This window comes from Haplochromis burtoni, unplaced genomic scaffold (genome assembly GCF_018398535.1).
Source record: "Haplochromis burtoni strain Fernald_Lab_line unplaced genomic scaffold, NCSU_Asbu1 Contig_144, whole genome shotgun sequence".
NCBI lineage: Eukaryota > Metazoa > Chordata > Actinopteri > Cichliformes > Cichlidae > Haplochromis > Haplochromis burtoni.
This window is the reverse complement of record NW_024582505.1, coordinates 114,344-130,484: the sequence shown is the minus strand read 5'-3', so window position 1 is coordinate 130,484 and position 16,141 is coordinate 114,344. Positions and strand designations below refer to the sequence as shown.

Here is a 16,141-nt window from a genome sequence, read left to right as displayed (position 1 = left end):
GTACCTGTGCATGTGCAATGACAATAAAGTTGAATTCTATTCTAATTCTAATTAACTGACATGATCACAGGAACGTGTCACTGGAGATCACTTACCCTTTGGTTGTTTGAGGGATTCTCTAATATAAAGAAATGCTTAACGAGGACTTTGGAGATTATTTGTGGATAATCCCAATTTGTAATTAATCAACTATTTGAATCAATCAGTTATTTCAAAACGGTCAAATTAAAAACTGATTTCCATTTCTGAAATGTAAATATGAAAATTTTTCCCTTTTGTACTCTACTCTTTTTTAACAGACTACTGTTAAAAAATACAATTTTGCCAACCTGACAATGATTTTCAGTGTTTACTGCTACACTGAGATTGTCCACAAATTACTTAAGTAGATATTATGTGAAAACATTAATTAAAACCGTAATTAACAATAATTAAAAGGCATCCCCTCCAATACATTAGATTACTCTTTTTACGTATAAATATAGGCTATTATCATTTTGCAGTCAAAAATAATGCCCCACCAACTTTCATAATTAGTTGTTTTTTGTTTTGCTTTTTAACTTCGAAAGTTTAATATTTTAAAGCATATTTATTATCAATAAAGTATGTTGTAATTACAGGAGCAGCTATTGAGAGTTGATTACATCTCTGAGGGGAGGTATTCAAATTGAAAAGAACAGGTAGCAGGTAAAGGGTAACAATCAATCACCCAAGCGTTCCATCAGTAAGTGGCATCTATGACTATACTTGTTCACTCCTGGTGTAATAATCATGTTTGCTGCCTTGTTTAGGGAGGCGGTTACAATTAGTTCATGAAGCTGCAGTAGCTTGTGCTTCTCAGTTCTTCTTCATTGAAAGTTTTAAATGGGATGTAATTGAGAAAACTGCTTCTGCGTGCAGACGTAATTATAATATGCAAATGCTCCTCCTGTTTGCGACAACACCCACAAACCCCCCACCCCCATTGATGAGATGTGATCAGAAATCCCCGGGGCTACGCAGCCTCGGTTTCGGCGTCCACTGGTGGAGACAGAGCTGGCACCAATGAACTCCGGCTGTCAATAATTATGCCTGCATCCTGACAAGAGTCACACAAGGTCAGCCAGTAGTTCACTGTCTGTATCGTCTAATTGGCATTTACGGTTTCCTGACAAAGTCATGTCCAGGAAATGTCCTTACAATGCACTGTCTCTGGGCAGATGTTTTTCTGAGGTAAGGACACACTAATGCATTGTTTGTATACCGTTGCTTCAATGTCACATTGACATAAATGCTACAACTAACTACTATTGTTATTGAAATGCACTGCTGCCACAAATACAACCTTAACAGCCGATTTGCCCTTTAGGAAATGTTTCAAAATGCTGAAAAATTACAACCATAATTGCCCAGAAACATCGTAAAAAGATTTAAATTGTTTAGTAACAAATTTGATGATGGTTAATACAATTTTTCTTATCTTTTTGGCTGTAAAACATCAGAACATTCTATATAACCAATAGGCAATAGCGTGTTTCTGCAAGATTTAATGTTAGTAGTTAAAACCTACATTATAGTGACAGAGGACAAGTATTATTGGGGCTATACTTGATCAGTATATTAAATTTTCGTGAAACTAGAAGGTGCGTTCACCTCATATGACTGTTCTGTGATTTATTAACAGCTCCGAGTTCTTAAAGCCTGTACCTCTTCCTGGCAATTTATGTAACGTAACGAGAATTCATGGAAGTCCTTAATTAAAATTTCCAGCTGTGTTATCGTGGACATACAACATGTGGGTGTATACAAGCAGGTGAAGAAGCAAACTGTTCCTCCCGTGGCTGCTAAAATTAAGATTCACAGCACAGTTTTCAAGTTTTGTGACTTTCTTCAAAGTTGCCAAGATGCACTATGATCCTTGCAGCTGTTTTACTGAATATGTAAACCTGGGTGTAAGCATTAAGTAGGCAGCAGCGGGGACGAGCTACGCAGTCATCAATAGGAGATGCTGTTTAAGATTCTACCTCATTTCTGCTTCATTTTCACAGCAATCTCTGCACTCTTATTTTTAGTCATTTTTTAAGCAAGCATCTGAATGTTTAAGAAAATGTCAGCATTTGGGCTTTAACAGATCTGTGCTGTGAATGTGTGAAGAATTTAGAGCATTTTTAAGAAGCAACAGATTTTATCTGTTGTTCATACAGAGCGACATTTACTCCAGTACTAGTCTGAGCCAGAAAACCAAGCTGAAAATGGCACATTTGTTGATAATCTTTTCTCCTCTTTCTTTATTCCTCTTGAGCACTTACTGCTTTTCGTTGTTGTTGTTGTTGTTCAGTATGCTTATCTTTGTGTTAATGTGTAAATGCATGGATGTGAAGACATGTAGTTGTGTTTTTGAATGCAGTGTCCTGTAACTGTGCGTGGGTGGCTGTGTGTTGTAGTGTACTCACGTGTGCGTGCCTGGTGCAGAATTATGCTTGCTTGTAAATGATATATAACGATGGGTGTATTTGTTTAGTGGCAGTAACAGATGTATGTTATTGTATGCAAGGCTAACTTGCATGTCTGATGTTTACAGCGATACAGTGATTGTTTGCGTGAACACAGAAGATGAAACTAATTATTGTGCATATCTGGCTGAGTTTGTTACTTAGTGTCATGCTATTTTCTTCAGTTAAACGCCAAAATAATTAAGGTAATTATTTTTGATCTTATAGCGAGTAGGGCACGCCAACAAATAGCTGTTGAGGTTCTAAGTAATTATAAATATTTAGGAACATTGATCAAAAACTGTCAGGGGAGTCAAACAAATGTGTCATTTACAGGCGTAGAGTACAAAAATTATACTCACTTTTATAACAACTAAACAGAAGATGTGACAATTTGATGTGGATAGATAGACCACTGGTTCTTTTTATCATTCATATGTGGAATGTATTCTGACCTTCTGCTTTATTGTCTGGTGTCTTTATTAGTCTGTTAGCTAATAAGAACAAGCTCAATAAGACTGTAAATGTGTCCGATAAGATTTACAGGTCAGCAACAAGACAGTATGACAGCTTCGTGATTCCCAAGTGGTGGGAAAAGCCTTATAGCTCACTTTTGCTACAGTAAGGTATGAGTTATTAAGATCAGAACAGAGGTACAGGTACAGCATCTTTCCAAACGTCCCATGTTTTTAATGGGTGGCTGGATAGGTGGTTAAACCCTTAACCACTGCTTCTACTGTGTTTGCAGTAGACCAGTTGTCTTAAACCATAAGCCATAAGTGAATGTGAGCACGAATGGTTGTCTCTGTCTGTGAGTTAGCCCTGCAACAGACTGGCGATCTTTCCAGGATATACCCTGCCTCTCGCCCTAAGACAGCTGGGTTAGGCCCCAGCACCCCCTGCGACCCTGAAAAGGATAAGTGGAAGTGAATGGATGGTTGGCTGCTTCTAATATAAATCGAACAACTAAAAATTTGCAGAATTCTTCGTGCAGATCTGAATGTCTGTCTGTGGTTGCTTTAATTCTAATATATTTAATTCTTTAATTTAAAATTCTTTGTGCCACTGGGTTTTCATGCTGGTTATTCAGTGTTCTCAGTGTGTTTCTGTTTATCTATGCATACATGACCCTGTACCACAAAGCAAGTTCAGCATACCCAGGATATCTTTCCATAATTTGCCTACTCTCGGCCGAACATTGGCAGAGAAGCCAAGTCATCACACAGAGGTTGTTATCAATTCAGTGAGTTAACTCAGGGTTTCACGATCTAGGTATGAGCATGTTCACATGAAAGGGGTGGCAGTGACAGGATATAACCAGCCAGAAGCATGAACAAGTCGACTGACAGTAGAGTGACTGCTTTTACAAAGAAAGGTTGAACTATGATATTATAAAAATATGAAGAGGTTAAACATATAATACAGGCTGAAAGAGAGTTTCGCAGACAAATCAACGGTGTGAGTGTCGGTAATAGAAAAAGCTTCCTGCAGTTGTATAGCATTAGAAGTGCTGCATTAATGTGTATGTGCCATATAAATGTGTGTGCGCTTGAAGCGCTTTGGTCGATAAAACTGTAAAAGACCCACTATAGTTATAAAGTCTTGCCTATTTGAAGCCAGGAAGGAAAACCGGCTATACCCATTCACAGAATTATAAATATTATAACTCAATCATCAGGACACGAGGGGATCTGACAGATTACGATTAATTTTCAGTAACATTAATATTTAGACGTACTGATGACCAGATTTTAGTCTTTTAGCTGCAGCCCTGGTGGTGTTTAACAGGCTGAGAGTGGAGAATAAATGCAAAAACATAATTCATATGCACGCTTAGTCTGCATATGAATTTGATAAAAGGTCCAAAATGACACATTAAGGTTTGTAGGGACAATAAAATTGTTGTGAAATGGTTTGCAGCCAACAGGAAGAAAAAACATCAAGGGAAAAAGTTACATATGCACATGAAACGGTATCAAGTTTGTTAAATATACTGCATTTTGCTTATTTTTGAAAGATGGAAACAGTTTTCATAATTATCATTTGATAACTGAATTTAGAAAAAGAATTTAGTGATCAAAAAACTTGATGACTAATCAATTAACTGACAATTCCCTTCGACCCCAGCTGCCATCTGCTTTAATGTAGTGCCAGCGGCAAGAGAAAAATCAGCCCACATGCACTCTGTAGAACCTCAATATGCTTTATTCAAGACAGACAATTAATTTATGTTGTTGCTTCTTCATCCTGATTTGCAGGATGAAGAAGCAACAACCACCATCACAAAGAACATTTCTCACTGCTACACAGGTTACCCACCCCCAGACCCAGAATATATGCTTATACAAGAAGATAAAAGAAACCTAAAAACACTCATCAATAATTCCTAACTGAAGGTCAGTCATTAGCATCTCCACCGACATGAAAAGCGAAAACTGGTGGTTTGATAATGCTTCTGAATAAACTCATAGTTTAATGAGATCTTTATATACATTGAAATCTGAAGCAGAACATACCAGAATTAACTGTCAAAACATTACATAAGCATTTTAGGATATAAAATTAAAACCCTTTATCTTCACCTAGAGGAGTCATCAGATTTCCTGATGCTGAAATGCTTTCCCTGGGTAACTGCTGTCACTGCTGGCAACAACACAAGTTGCAAACAGGTCCCTCCTGCTTGAGCGTCATCAACAAAGCAGAATGTAATCTCACACATCCTCGAGCATTAAAATAAAGTTGGGTTTTTTTATGCCTGTTTTTACCACCCACTCAAATACACCTCTAATACAGATGATTCATCAGTCATTAGTCTCCGTGTGGAGGGCTACTAGGCTGTACTGAATTTTCTTCAAAACTGGTGTGCACTGTATTTTAAGATGTAAAATTTAACACAGTCACGATTAAAACAAAACTTGTACATTTTATGTAAATTAGAACAAAAAATTTTATTGCCTCTGCCAAGGAGGTAGTGTTTTTAGTAGCGTGTGTCATTCTCACGTTTTGAGTGAATTCTGGTATGTAGGGGTGTAGAGTGGGGTCGTGTTAACAATCCAGTCAAATTTGGCTTACATCCACCGAGGTCTTCAGGGGTAACTTAATAATTTATTGGTGAAAAAGTGACAAAAAGCCTCAGAACTAGGCTGGTGTGGTGTGTATTGTGAACATATTGAAAGTGAAATATAAAGATCTGAAGGTCAAAGTGATAATAAAGCTATGTAGAGATTTCTCACTGACATTGTTTGTATTGGCAACATATAGGCCTATAGGGAATGATATATGGGGGTTCTAAACATCGCATTACCATCACTGGAAGTCAGAAAAGGTCACATGTTATTATTTTGGACATTCTAGTCTCTTTGTATTGGCAACATTTGTTTCATTATGACTTTAGTATGTATATTACAGTAAGATTATAATCATTTAATTACATAACATTTTGAATACATGTACAATGTTCCTGTACAAAAAACCCCCAAACTTGTCATTAGAAATTTTCAACTTGATATTTATTACTAAACTTTTTAAGGTATGTTTTTAAAAAAGAACAAAGAAAAACAATTAATGTATACAATGTATACAGCATTTAGTAAATACTGCTCAGAGAGTGATCTGCCTTAGCGGAGGTCCAAGCTCTCTGAGTGGTTCCTGTATTCGCTATACATTTAAATTGTTATTTCTGAGCACAGGCTAAAATTTTATCTGTATTTCATGTAGTTCCCTGTTAGGATCTCTGATTGGTTTTCCACAATCCTGCCATTTAGACATGTAGTAGCTTAGATTTGTGGCCAAGGCAATGAATGTAAAGGCATTTTTTATGGATTTTAGACGATTTCTGGATTTTAGGCAATTGGAGTGGTCTAATTTTTCTTTTTCTTTTTTTTTTAGAGCTATACACTTTTTTGTTAACTGCTTATTCAATTACATAACATTCTCTCTTTTTATTGTGTTTGTTTTGGTGTCCAGCAGCCTTATTTTCCTTTACCAATTCAAAGTATAGCCTCTTCAATTTCTTTTTCTTAGTAACACAGCTAGCTAATTCCCTGTGAAAGGTTGTATTGCATCATGGCTGGACATAGCAAATCTAAACTCCGGTTCACCTTGTGCTCTCTGCTGCTGTCTGCATATCGATTTGGTGACCGGCACTTTTATTAAGCAATAAACCAAAGATAGAAATGCGAAGCAGAGCTGCCCTTTTCTTTCAATTTACGTTGCCATTCATACATCTGTTCACGTCCCGTCCAACCTTCTTAGCGGCAACCATTAAGATCGAAGCCTCGCTTATCGGGCAGCTTAACATCATCTTAATGCAATTCAAAGACCTACATTCTACACCAGAGTTGCCGTGGCAACAAAGTTTTCCCCCTCCCTGAGATGCTGAAAGATCAATAGAGTATCCTCGACGGTGTGGCAGGAAGTGCTCAGACACAGATGGTCCTCTGAGAAACTGTGAGCTTTGTGGCCTAGTTAGCATCTGAATACTAACACAATCAAGCAAGGTCACCACTATATTGAAATTTAACAAACGAGTGTGACTAGCTCCCACATAAGAATTTACACGGCCCTGTTGTAACCTACTGCATAGTTTCAGCTTTCCCCACTGTGCTTAAAAAGAGAAAATTTGGAGAATTAATTTAGACGAGGGAGTCGCACAAAAGAACATTACTATATAAATTCTCTCTTGAAGACTTGTCCACACAGAGTATGTGTTTTTTCTCCAGGAATGCGGTCTAACCTCAGTATAAATGTGACAGATAGCAGAAAATAACTGTGTGCGTGCTGTAATTTAGCGACTCTGTCTTAGAATTAGAGGTAACAGCTACGCCTGCAGAGTCGAAGCAACGAGAAAAGGAGGTGTAAACACAAATGGACCAAAGGTCTTGGTTTAGTATCTCACTTAAATACAGTCTACTGGTCTACTGAAATGTAGTCTAAAGTAGCAGCACAGCTGTCACTGCTGGGTTAATTTGATCAGCAGTTTATCTTTGATAAACTATCCCACTGGTTTGAACTTGTGCTTCAAACTGTTCTACTTCCCTCAGATAATGACATCACACAAATCCAGATTTTATGAGTGCTCTGATTGTGCAGCGCTTTCTCATAGTTAACAAGGTGTCGTGTTCGCTGTCAGACGGTTGCCAGCCACCCGGCCAGCAGTGCGCGTCTGTGCACGTGTGTCTGTGTGCGTGTGTCTGTGCACGTGTGTCTGTGTGCGCGTGTCTGTGCACGTGTGTCTGTGCACGTGTGTCTGTGTGCGTGTGCAACAGACCGAATAGGAAAAGCAACTGAGAATGTCCGCTGGTGTCTGGCCAGTGTGCCACAGGTTGATGTAAAAAGACATTGCACGCACAATTTCTTACTCCTATCAGTATTTACATAGAACTATCAGAACATAACGCTCATCAGATCAGGTTTGATCGCTTTTAAGCAAAAGGGAGTGTTTGTGTAAAGCGTAAGGGAAAGCTTGAAAGGTAGAGAAAGAACACTCTGCTTTCTTTTTTTTAATGAAATTTGACATGTGGCATTACAATATTCTGTGAATTTCACCGCAGGCATTTTGAATCAAATTTAATTTAGGGTTGTTTGTTCTGTTAGCTCTAGATGCTTTTGCTTTGGGCACAATGGGGGAACAAAAATCTGTGGTGTTAAGGCCGTCAGCACCACCTCAACATAGTGGAATGTAGAAAAAGGGACTCTAAAATTAGATGTGACAAATTGGATAAAGCATCACAAATTGTAAAAAAAGAGACATCATTTGTGTTTAAAATCCACAGCCAGCTTTTTCAGGATGAATTAAGATAATTATGCTGGACCCAATAAAAAGAAACATTGCTGTTGATTGACACACTGGATCTGGCTGGGAAGAAGCGTTTCCCTGTGGGTTTGGAGAGTGCTGGGTTGCAGTAACCCATGTGTCAATCTCTAAACCTTGCTGGGAAAAGTGAGTTGCCATCCCTCTACTTTAGCAGCATTAAAAGGCTCTCATCAACAGTGAAACACAAGGTATTAGTAGTCAAGATGAATGCCAAAAAGGGTAAAACCACTGGCAATATAACATCAGCACGTAGCTAGTGTGCTCCAGTGGGCTTTTTATGGTTATTACTGCCAAGGACTTCTTTTTACTCCTGTCACCACAGGCGTGTTCTCTCAAAGACTGAAATCAATATTTCTAAATGGGAATCAGAGAATCTGAACATCCTCAAAACCTGGGAATCACTCAATAATGTTTCCATCGAATGAACAATGAAAACAGGCCGCATTTCTACTTTTTCCAGTTTTATTTTTCCTTGCCAAAATTTACATGACAGGTTTCTGTCTAATTTTGTTGTACATCTCAGAGGCATAGCGAGGGCAGAGAGTATGAAAAGGTTACAGAAATCACTGAGTACTCTTGACAAGCGCCCTTTCTACCTTTAATTCTCCTCCCTGATGTGGAATTCAGAGCAAGAAAAACACACAAGCCTTGTTCCATGATGGACATGTACATGGCATGGTTACCTAATACAGGAAAACTGCCCTGTGATCATTCAGGAAATTATATGGCCCAGTGGTGATGCAGCCTGGTGGCACAAAAAAACCCATTCTGTTATTTCCATTAAAAAGCTCCAGAGACATGGGCTTCTGACAGGGTTGGCGCAGCCTTTCATCATCCCAGGTGCCATTATTTCAGAAAAGCTCCATTTCATTTTGTGATTGATACCTTGCTGGCAGTCTCAGCAACCTTGGTCAGACTCTGGGTTTTTTGCAGCAGGCTCTCATAAAGCCTGGTACTATTTATTCATTCAAAGATTTCTGTTTTTTTGACTCTGTTTCCCCTGTTTCCCTTTGTCTATCTCACACACAGGATCTGGAAACCGATCAACAATGGAGCGGCTGGTTCTTTGCATGTTGCTGTCTGCAGCCCTGGTGAAGGGATACAGCTGCCCCGGCCGCTGCATCTGCCAGCACCTCTCCCCTACTCTGACTCTGCTCTGTGCTAAAACGGGTCTGTTGTTCGTGCCCCCCACCATCGACCGCAAGACTGTCGAGCTGAGACTCACTGACAACTTTATCACCATCATCCGCAGGAAAGACTTTTACAACATGACTAGTTTAGTCCACCTCACTTTGTCCCGCAACACCATCAGTCAGATCACACCCCATGCCTTTCTCGGCCTGCGAGCCTTGCGGGCGCTCCACATGGATGGAAACCGTCTCAGTGCTATAAAAAGCGAACACTTTAAAGGCCTCGTCAACCTGCGGCACCTCATCCTCGGAAACAACCAGATCCACCAGGTGGCCCCCACCTCGTTTGATGAGTTTGTTTCCACAATAGAGGACTTGGATCTTTCCAATAACAACCTGCGCACCCTTCCCTGGGAAGCTATAGCCAAAATGACCAACATTAACACCCTCACACTGGACCACAACCTAATTGACCACATTGGAGCAGGGACCTTTACACTGCTCACTAAGCTAGTCCGCCTGGACATGACCTCTAACAGGCTGCAGAAGTTGCCGCCAGACAGCCTGTTCCAGCACGCCCAGGTCCTGTCTGATGCCAAGGACTCCAGCTCGTCTACTCTGACTGTGAGTTTTGGGGGAAACCCCCTACACTGTAACTGTGAGCTGCTGTGGCTGGGCAGGCTAACAAGAGAGGATGACTTGGAGACCTGTGCCTCCCCAGAGCACCTTATGGACAAATACTTCTGGTCTATTCAAGAGGAAGAGTTTATCTGTGAGCCACCGCTAATCACCAAACATCTTACCAGTAAGCCTTTTGTGATGGAAGGGCAAGGAGTGACTCTTAAATGCAAAGCTGTGGGTGATCCGGAACCAGATATTCACTGGCGGTCACCAGACGGCAAGCTGGTGCATAACAATTCCCGCACCGTCTTGTATGATAATGGCACCCTTGATATTCTCATCACCACTCTGAAGGACAGTGGGTCATTTAATTGTGTGGCATCCAATGCCGCAGGCATCGCTACAGCTGCTGTTGAGATCAACATGATCCCCTTACCCTTGTTTGTTAACAACACAGGCCACATGCGTGAGGACCCTGGACTCTCAGACATCACCACCTCCTCCAAATCTGGCAATGACACCAAGGGCTATGACAAGCAGGACAGAAGGGTGATGGTCACTGAACTGACCTCCTCCTCCGCTGTGATCCGCTGGCCATCTGAGCGCCATATCCCTGGCATCAGAATGTACCAGATTCAGTACAACAGCACGGCAGATGATACTTTGGTGTACAGGTAAGCTATGAAGCCGGGATGGATGAACGAGGGTAGATAGGGATATGAGGAAAGGTGAGACATCTGGATTGACCATCTGCTGAATGACACAGCTGTCCATTATGGGAGATTGACATATCCCAAGGAAGCAAAATGATTAAGTGCGTCCAAAAACAAGCAACTCCTCTAGTGCAGTCAGGAGAGAGAGTTATACATAAATGAAAATTTTACTGTGCCGAAATTGTACAGTACGCTTAAGATATTTATATTTTCTGTAATTGCTTGTTACATTATGACAGAGCACTCAAGCAGCTGAACTGCTTATGAGTCCAGCACCCTAAAGGACTAAATAGTCTTTTCAGCATCATTAAAACATAATATGACAACAACAATAACACTGAGGCTAACTATTTCACTGCATGTAACTGTTTGTTTCATTAGCAAGTGTCTGCATTAATTGGTTGCAACACAGAGTGTGATTACATGTGGTTGTCTAATGATAGGCTTGGTTATAGCAGTGGAAGAAGGAGTCAGATCATTTACTTACTGTAAGTTAAAAGTACCAGTACAAGCACTACAAAAATATTTGTTTACAGATGAAAGTCCTCAGGGCTGCCCACAGTAACAGCATACATCTGAGGTGTCATGAGAGGATTAATATGCTTTTGCTCAAAACATTGTAAGCAGTTTGGGATTTTATGCTGTTTTTATGAGCCAAAAATGAGAGAAGTCAGGTTTTTATATTATTCATATCATTATTGACCTCATAGCTGATGTGATAACATGGAATGGCATACTTAGATGTTATAGAAAGTTGAAATAGAGCTAGTCATACCCCCCTGCCTAAACTTTTAGATCCATAAGTCTGTAACAGTGTATCATATTTTAGATACTCATATTGTTTTGTATCTAAAGTGAAAAATAATTAGCTGGTAACTGTAAACAGAATGAAGTGGATTGTATGAAATATGAAAGTGATTTCAAACTTTATTGCATTTGCTTTTGTTGTGTCTTGGTTACACAAAGAACATTGTCAGCGCAGGCAAATTGTTAACAGTGAGTTACATTATAAAGTATAAGATAAATTGCAGCTGCTGCTACAATTTTGTCAGTGCCACAGCGCCTGCAACCCATCCATCACCCCAGAATCTACCTGTGGGTTTCAGGGGGATACTTATTTAACACTTCTCAGTTGTATATGTAAACATTTTGTAGAGTTTGGAGTATAGATGACAAGTGTTAGATATATGATACTGAAATGAAATGTAACTGCTAAAATCTTTTGCAGCTTGTTTGTAGCTGCTGGAACTAGAAGCTTAAGACTTACCTAGCTGAGCAACTTGGAATCGAAATCTTGTGTGTACATGTAGGTTATGCAGGATTACCCTTTGTAACTAACCATGTGGTGATGCCATCAAAGCAGTTTTTTTTGAAAATGTGAAAAATTCAGCTTTCTGCCAAGTTTCTATTTTGTAGCACAGACAGTTTGTGAGATATTGTGGCCAATTATCATAAATAATGTCAGCAAGATGGCTTTGTGTACAGGGGAGTGATTGCAATGAATGAGTTTGTTTTGGTCTACTAGTTTGAGGTCATTTGAACCCATCCACAAAAAGAAAAAATTATGCATAAACTCACAAATCCTTCCTGCCCCCTGTTTTATGAAGAGCTCATGTGAAAGACCAGGAAGAGTATGGAAGAGTATGGAAAGTATGTCTAGCAACAATAGGCGTTTGCAAACAAGATTTGCAAACAAGATTACAGAAAAAATATTCATGATATCTGAAATTGAACATATGGATAATGTTCATGGTCAACAGTTTGGAGTTGTCTGTGAAGGTTCTCAGTCGTCCAGGTCATTGTAGTCTAAGGAGCTCGGAAAGATCCCTTCCCAGACGCCTTATCGCCCACTCACACCCTGGGCCACATAACCTCAGTAGATCAAACCTTGGCTGATTGTGACCCACACCCATTTTCACACCTTGGCTTGTGTGATTAGGTAGAGGATCATAGATGTAGAGGATAGAGGGTCCATGACCCTCTTGGAGACACTCCCGTAGGGCTTAAAACCTGGGAACCTCCACCAATTGCTCTTACAACTGAAGAAGCTTCTCGGATGAGAAGTGAAACATCTTCAAGGAACCCTAGAGAAGTCCAGACACTTTTCTTTCCAAGCTCCTTACACTCAGTTTGGAGTTCTACTTATCTTTTTTGTAAGGAATCCCAGGACAGAACAGCACTTGAAGAAATCTACCTTATTATCTTCCAACAAAGTGTTTGAAATTTGAAGTAAACTATAAAAATAGTTGTTTGAGAATCACTGTTGCTTACAGATGGTCTTGATTTTATTTCAAGCATAAAGCACCAGTACATGGAGAAGTTTTCCACATTTCAGCATTGTAGCGTTAAGATTTCTTGGGCGATTCATCATTTTTTTAGAATTCTGATAAAATTCCCAAATACCACTAGTTTAAAAAATTAATATAAAAAAGTTACAGCAATTAAAACGTTTTGCATGGTTACACTGGATGAGCTTACTCTTTAGAATAATGGATAAAAATTACCATTTGCAAACACTGTTAAAGTGTGAGAATCTGAAGTTTCACATGTTTATTATGCAAAACGTGACACAAATTAACTGAATATATTTTACTGAAAAGCATCCCAGGATTTATGTATTCACAGAGTAAGTTAATAATAGTGGTTGACTTTCTTTCTTTCTTTCTTTCTTTTTTTCTAGGTTTTATCAGATATAATGAGTTGCTCTCCTGTATAATTTTCTCATCCCGTTTTAGCATGGAGCTGAGTGTTGTTTTGTCTTTAGGTGGTACATTATTACCTACAAATGATAACCATCAAAGTCTTCCCTTAGGGAAAAGGAACAAGCTTCTAATTATATTAACGCCAATGTTGACCTGAAGACAATGCCTTTCTCCTTCGTACTTAGAGTCGTGTAATCTTACAGTTGCCAACAAACTGTGACCTTAGGTATTCACACATCCAAACTGTCTTCACTTCATGCGTCACTTGTCCTCCAGCCTGCAGCTGTTGTGGCATATACTCGAGACAGTGAGCCTCTCCTGCCTTTTTTATCACCTTCGCTGTCACTTTGTTAGACACAAACCAAATCGAGCAACTTCTCACAGCCTTTTTACAATATAATACAACATATGCACTTAGAAGTCACCTGTATTGAAGTGTGATGTTTTTTATGTCTGTCTACCAGAGTGATATTTAAAGTTTGTGGTAATGGCACTGTTACCTTATTCTGATGCAGAACTGACGCCTCTGTGTGATTTAATACACCTTGTGCAAATCAGTGCATGTGGGTGTTGTAATTCTTAAGATTACTCCTCCACATCTTCATCACTGCGCTGTTTCTTTTCTCCGCAGAATGATCCCATCCACCAGCAAGAACTTCTTAATCAATGATCTGGCTGCAGGACGGGAATACGACCTTTGTGTGCTGGCGGTTTACGATGACGGCATCACTTCGTTAACAGCTACCCGTGTGGTCGGCTGCGTACAGTTCCACACAGCCAGTGAGGTCAGCCAGTGCCGTTTCATGCACAGCCAGTTCCTGGGAGGCACTATGATCATCATTATTGGTGGTATAATTGTTGCTTCGGTGTTAGTGTTCATCATCATCCTGATGATTCGTTACAAGGCCTACAGCAGCCCGGAGGACAGCAAGACCAAGGTCAGCTGTAGCATGCACTCCCAGACCAATGGAAGCCAGCACCGGCTCCAGCGTTCTGCCTCCAAGCAACCTTCTGATGAAGGCCAGCATGAAGCCCTAGCACCCAAAGAGTGCATGGCACTGGTGCTGAGGGTGGATGGTGAGAAAAAGGAGGATTCAGCAGCCACAACTGCCATACTGGAGGTGGAGCTGCCTCCCATGACTGTAGACAAGATGAGGAGAAGAACCAGCCTGGATGGAGAGCGCTCTGGTCCCCCATCTGACGACACGCAGATGGACAATAGCCTGACAGGCTCCACCATGTCCCTGTGTCTCATAGGCCCCAATGCTGGCACCAAGGAGGCTCCCAGGCTCAAGGACAAGAAGAGTACCCTGGCCAACATGGGGTTGCTCCCTAATGAGCTAGCACGAACTAGGCACAGATTCTCGTTTGACGGCGGGGATTACTCCATTTTTCAGAGTCATAGTTACCCACGCAGAGCGAGGACGAGGTGGCACAAATCCACCAACCAGCTCAACATGGAGTCCTCGCCGCTCGCCAACAGGAGAGTTACATTCAGCAGCACTGAGTGGATGCTAGAGAGCACAGTCTGAGTAAAGTAGTGTAGCCAAAAGAAATGGCTCAGCCACATACAAACACACACATGTAAAAACACGAATATGTCTACATGCCATATGACACACTTTCCCAGCACACAGCAAGAGATAAACACAAGCACACATACTGAGACGAGCTTTCTGCGAGTTGCTGGAGAAGAACACGGTCTCGTTCATCCTGCCTCCCCGTCATGCTCCCACAGAAGTCTGTTGGCCATGTCCTTTCTTTATGCAGCAGTGCCTTATTCTAAAAAAAAATGTACGAATGGAGGATGCTGCTCACTGTAGTCATAAACCGTCCTCTCTACCACTGCTTTCCAATACTGAGAACGGGAAGCATTGTGTTGGATTTTTAATTTTCTCCTTTTTCTGTGATATGCCAAGGGGGTGTGGCGTTAGGATGTAACTGTTTAATTGTAAAAAAAAAAAAAAAAAAAAAAAGAAGAAAGAAAAAAAACTTCATCATAACTGTAAAGTGAACAGCCAGGTATCCTGTTATGTCAATCATGTTTTGGGTTCATAAAATTAAAAAAAACGACAACAAAAAAAAAACTTTTGCACAGAAGACACGAGATACAAGGACAAGTATCACCACCAGTCTATACAATAATGATTATTAAAAGAGAGCGGAATTTTACAAAGGCTGATTTCTTATGTGTTTGCATAGAGAAGATGGACCTGGAAACCTGCCATGGATTCCTCTCTGACGGTCGGACTGTATGATATTAAAATCGGTATTGTTGCAGATGTGACTGTATATTAATGGGTACTGTATCTGGCTGGTCTGGATAAAAGACAAACAAAAAAGACATATATAAGTATATTAAAACATTGGTGTATGTGTACTAACTATGTAAGTAAGTAAGTCATATGTCACATGACTTTTTACAAAGCATTTGGGTGTTGGCTGCAAGTTTTTACATTAAAAACCTGTGTCATCACACCTCTCCCTATTTAGTATGTCAAGGTTTGGACCATCTACTCCCTCACGAAGGGTATTAAATTTTTTTGTGTGGGTTAACTGTATCAGTGGCGTTTCCTTCTTGTGCTGCAGCAGTAGGAGGGTGCGTGTGCGTGTGTGTGTGTGTGTGTGTGTGTGTGTGTGTGTGTGTGTGTGTGTGTGTGTGTGTGTGTGTGTGTGTGTGTGTGTGTGT

At 40.3% G+C, this 16,141-nt stretch overlaps 1 protein-coding gene across 3 annotated transcripts in view; it reads left to right on the top strand.

The window, feature by feature from the left end:
- Positions 1 to 15,447, top strand: part of lrfn1 (leucine rich repeat and fibronectin type III domain containing 1) — a 130,908-nt gene extending 115,461 nt beyond the window's left edge. For all 3 annotated transcript variants that reach the window (XM_042224619.1, XM_014336709.2, XM_042224618.1), the window contains 2 exons: positions 9,316 to 10,711; positions 14,084 to 15,447. In XM_042224619.1, coding sequence (XP_042080553.1) covers positions 9,336 to 10,711; positions 14,084 to 14,984 — 2,277 coding nt within the window. In that variant the 5' untranslated portion in view covers positions 9,316 to 9,335 and the 3' untranslated portion in view covers positions 14,985 to 15,447. The remainder of the gene's footprint in view (positions 1 to 9,315; positions 10,712 to 14,083) is intronic.
- The last annotated feature ends 694 nt before the right edge of the window (positions 15,448 to 16,141 follow it).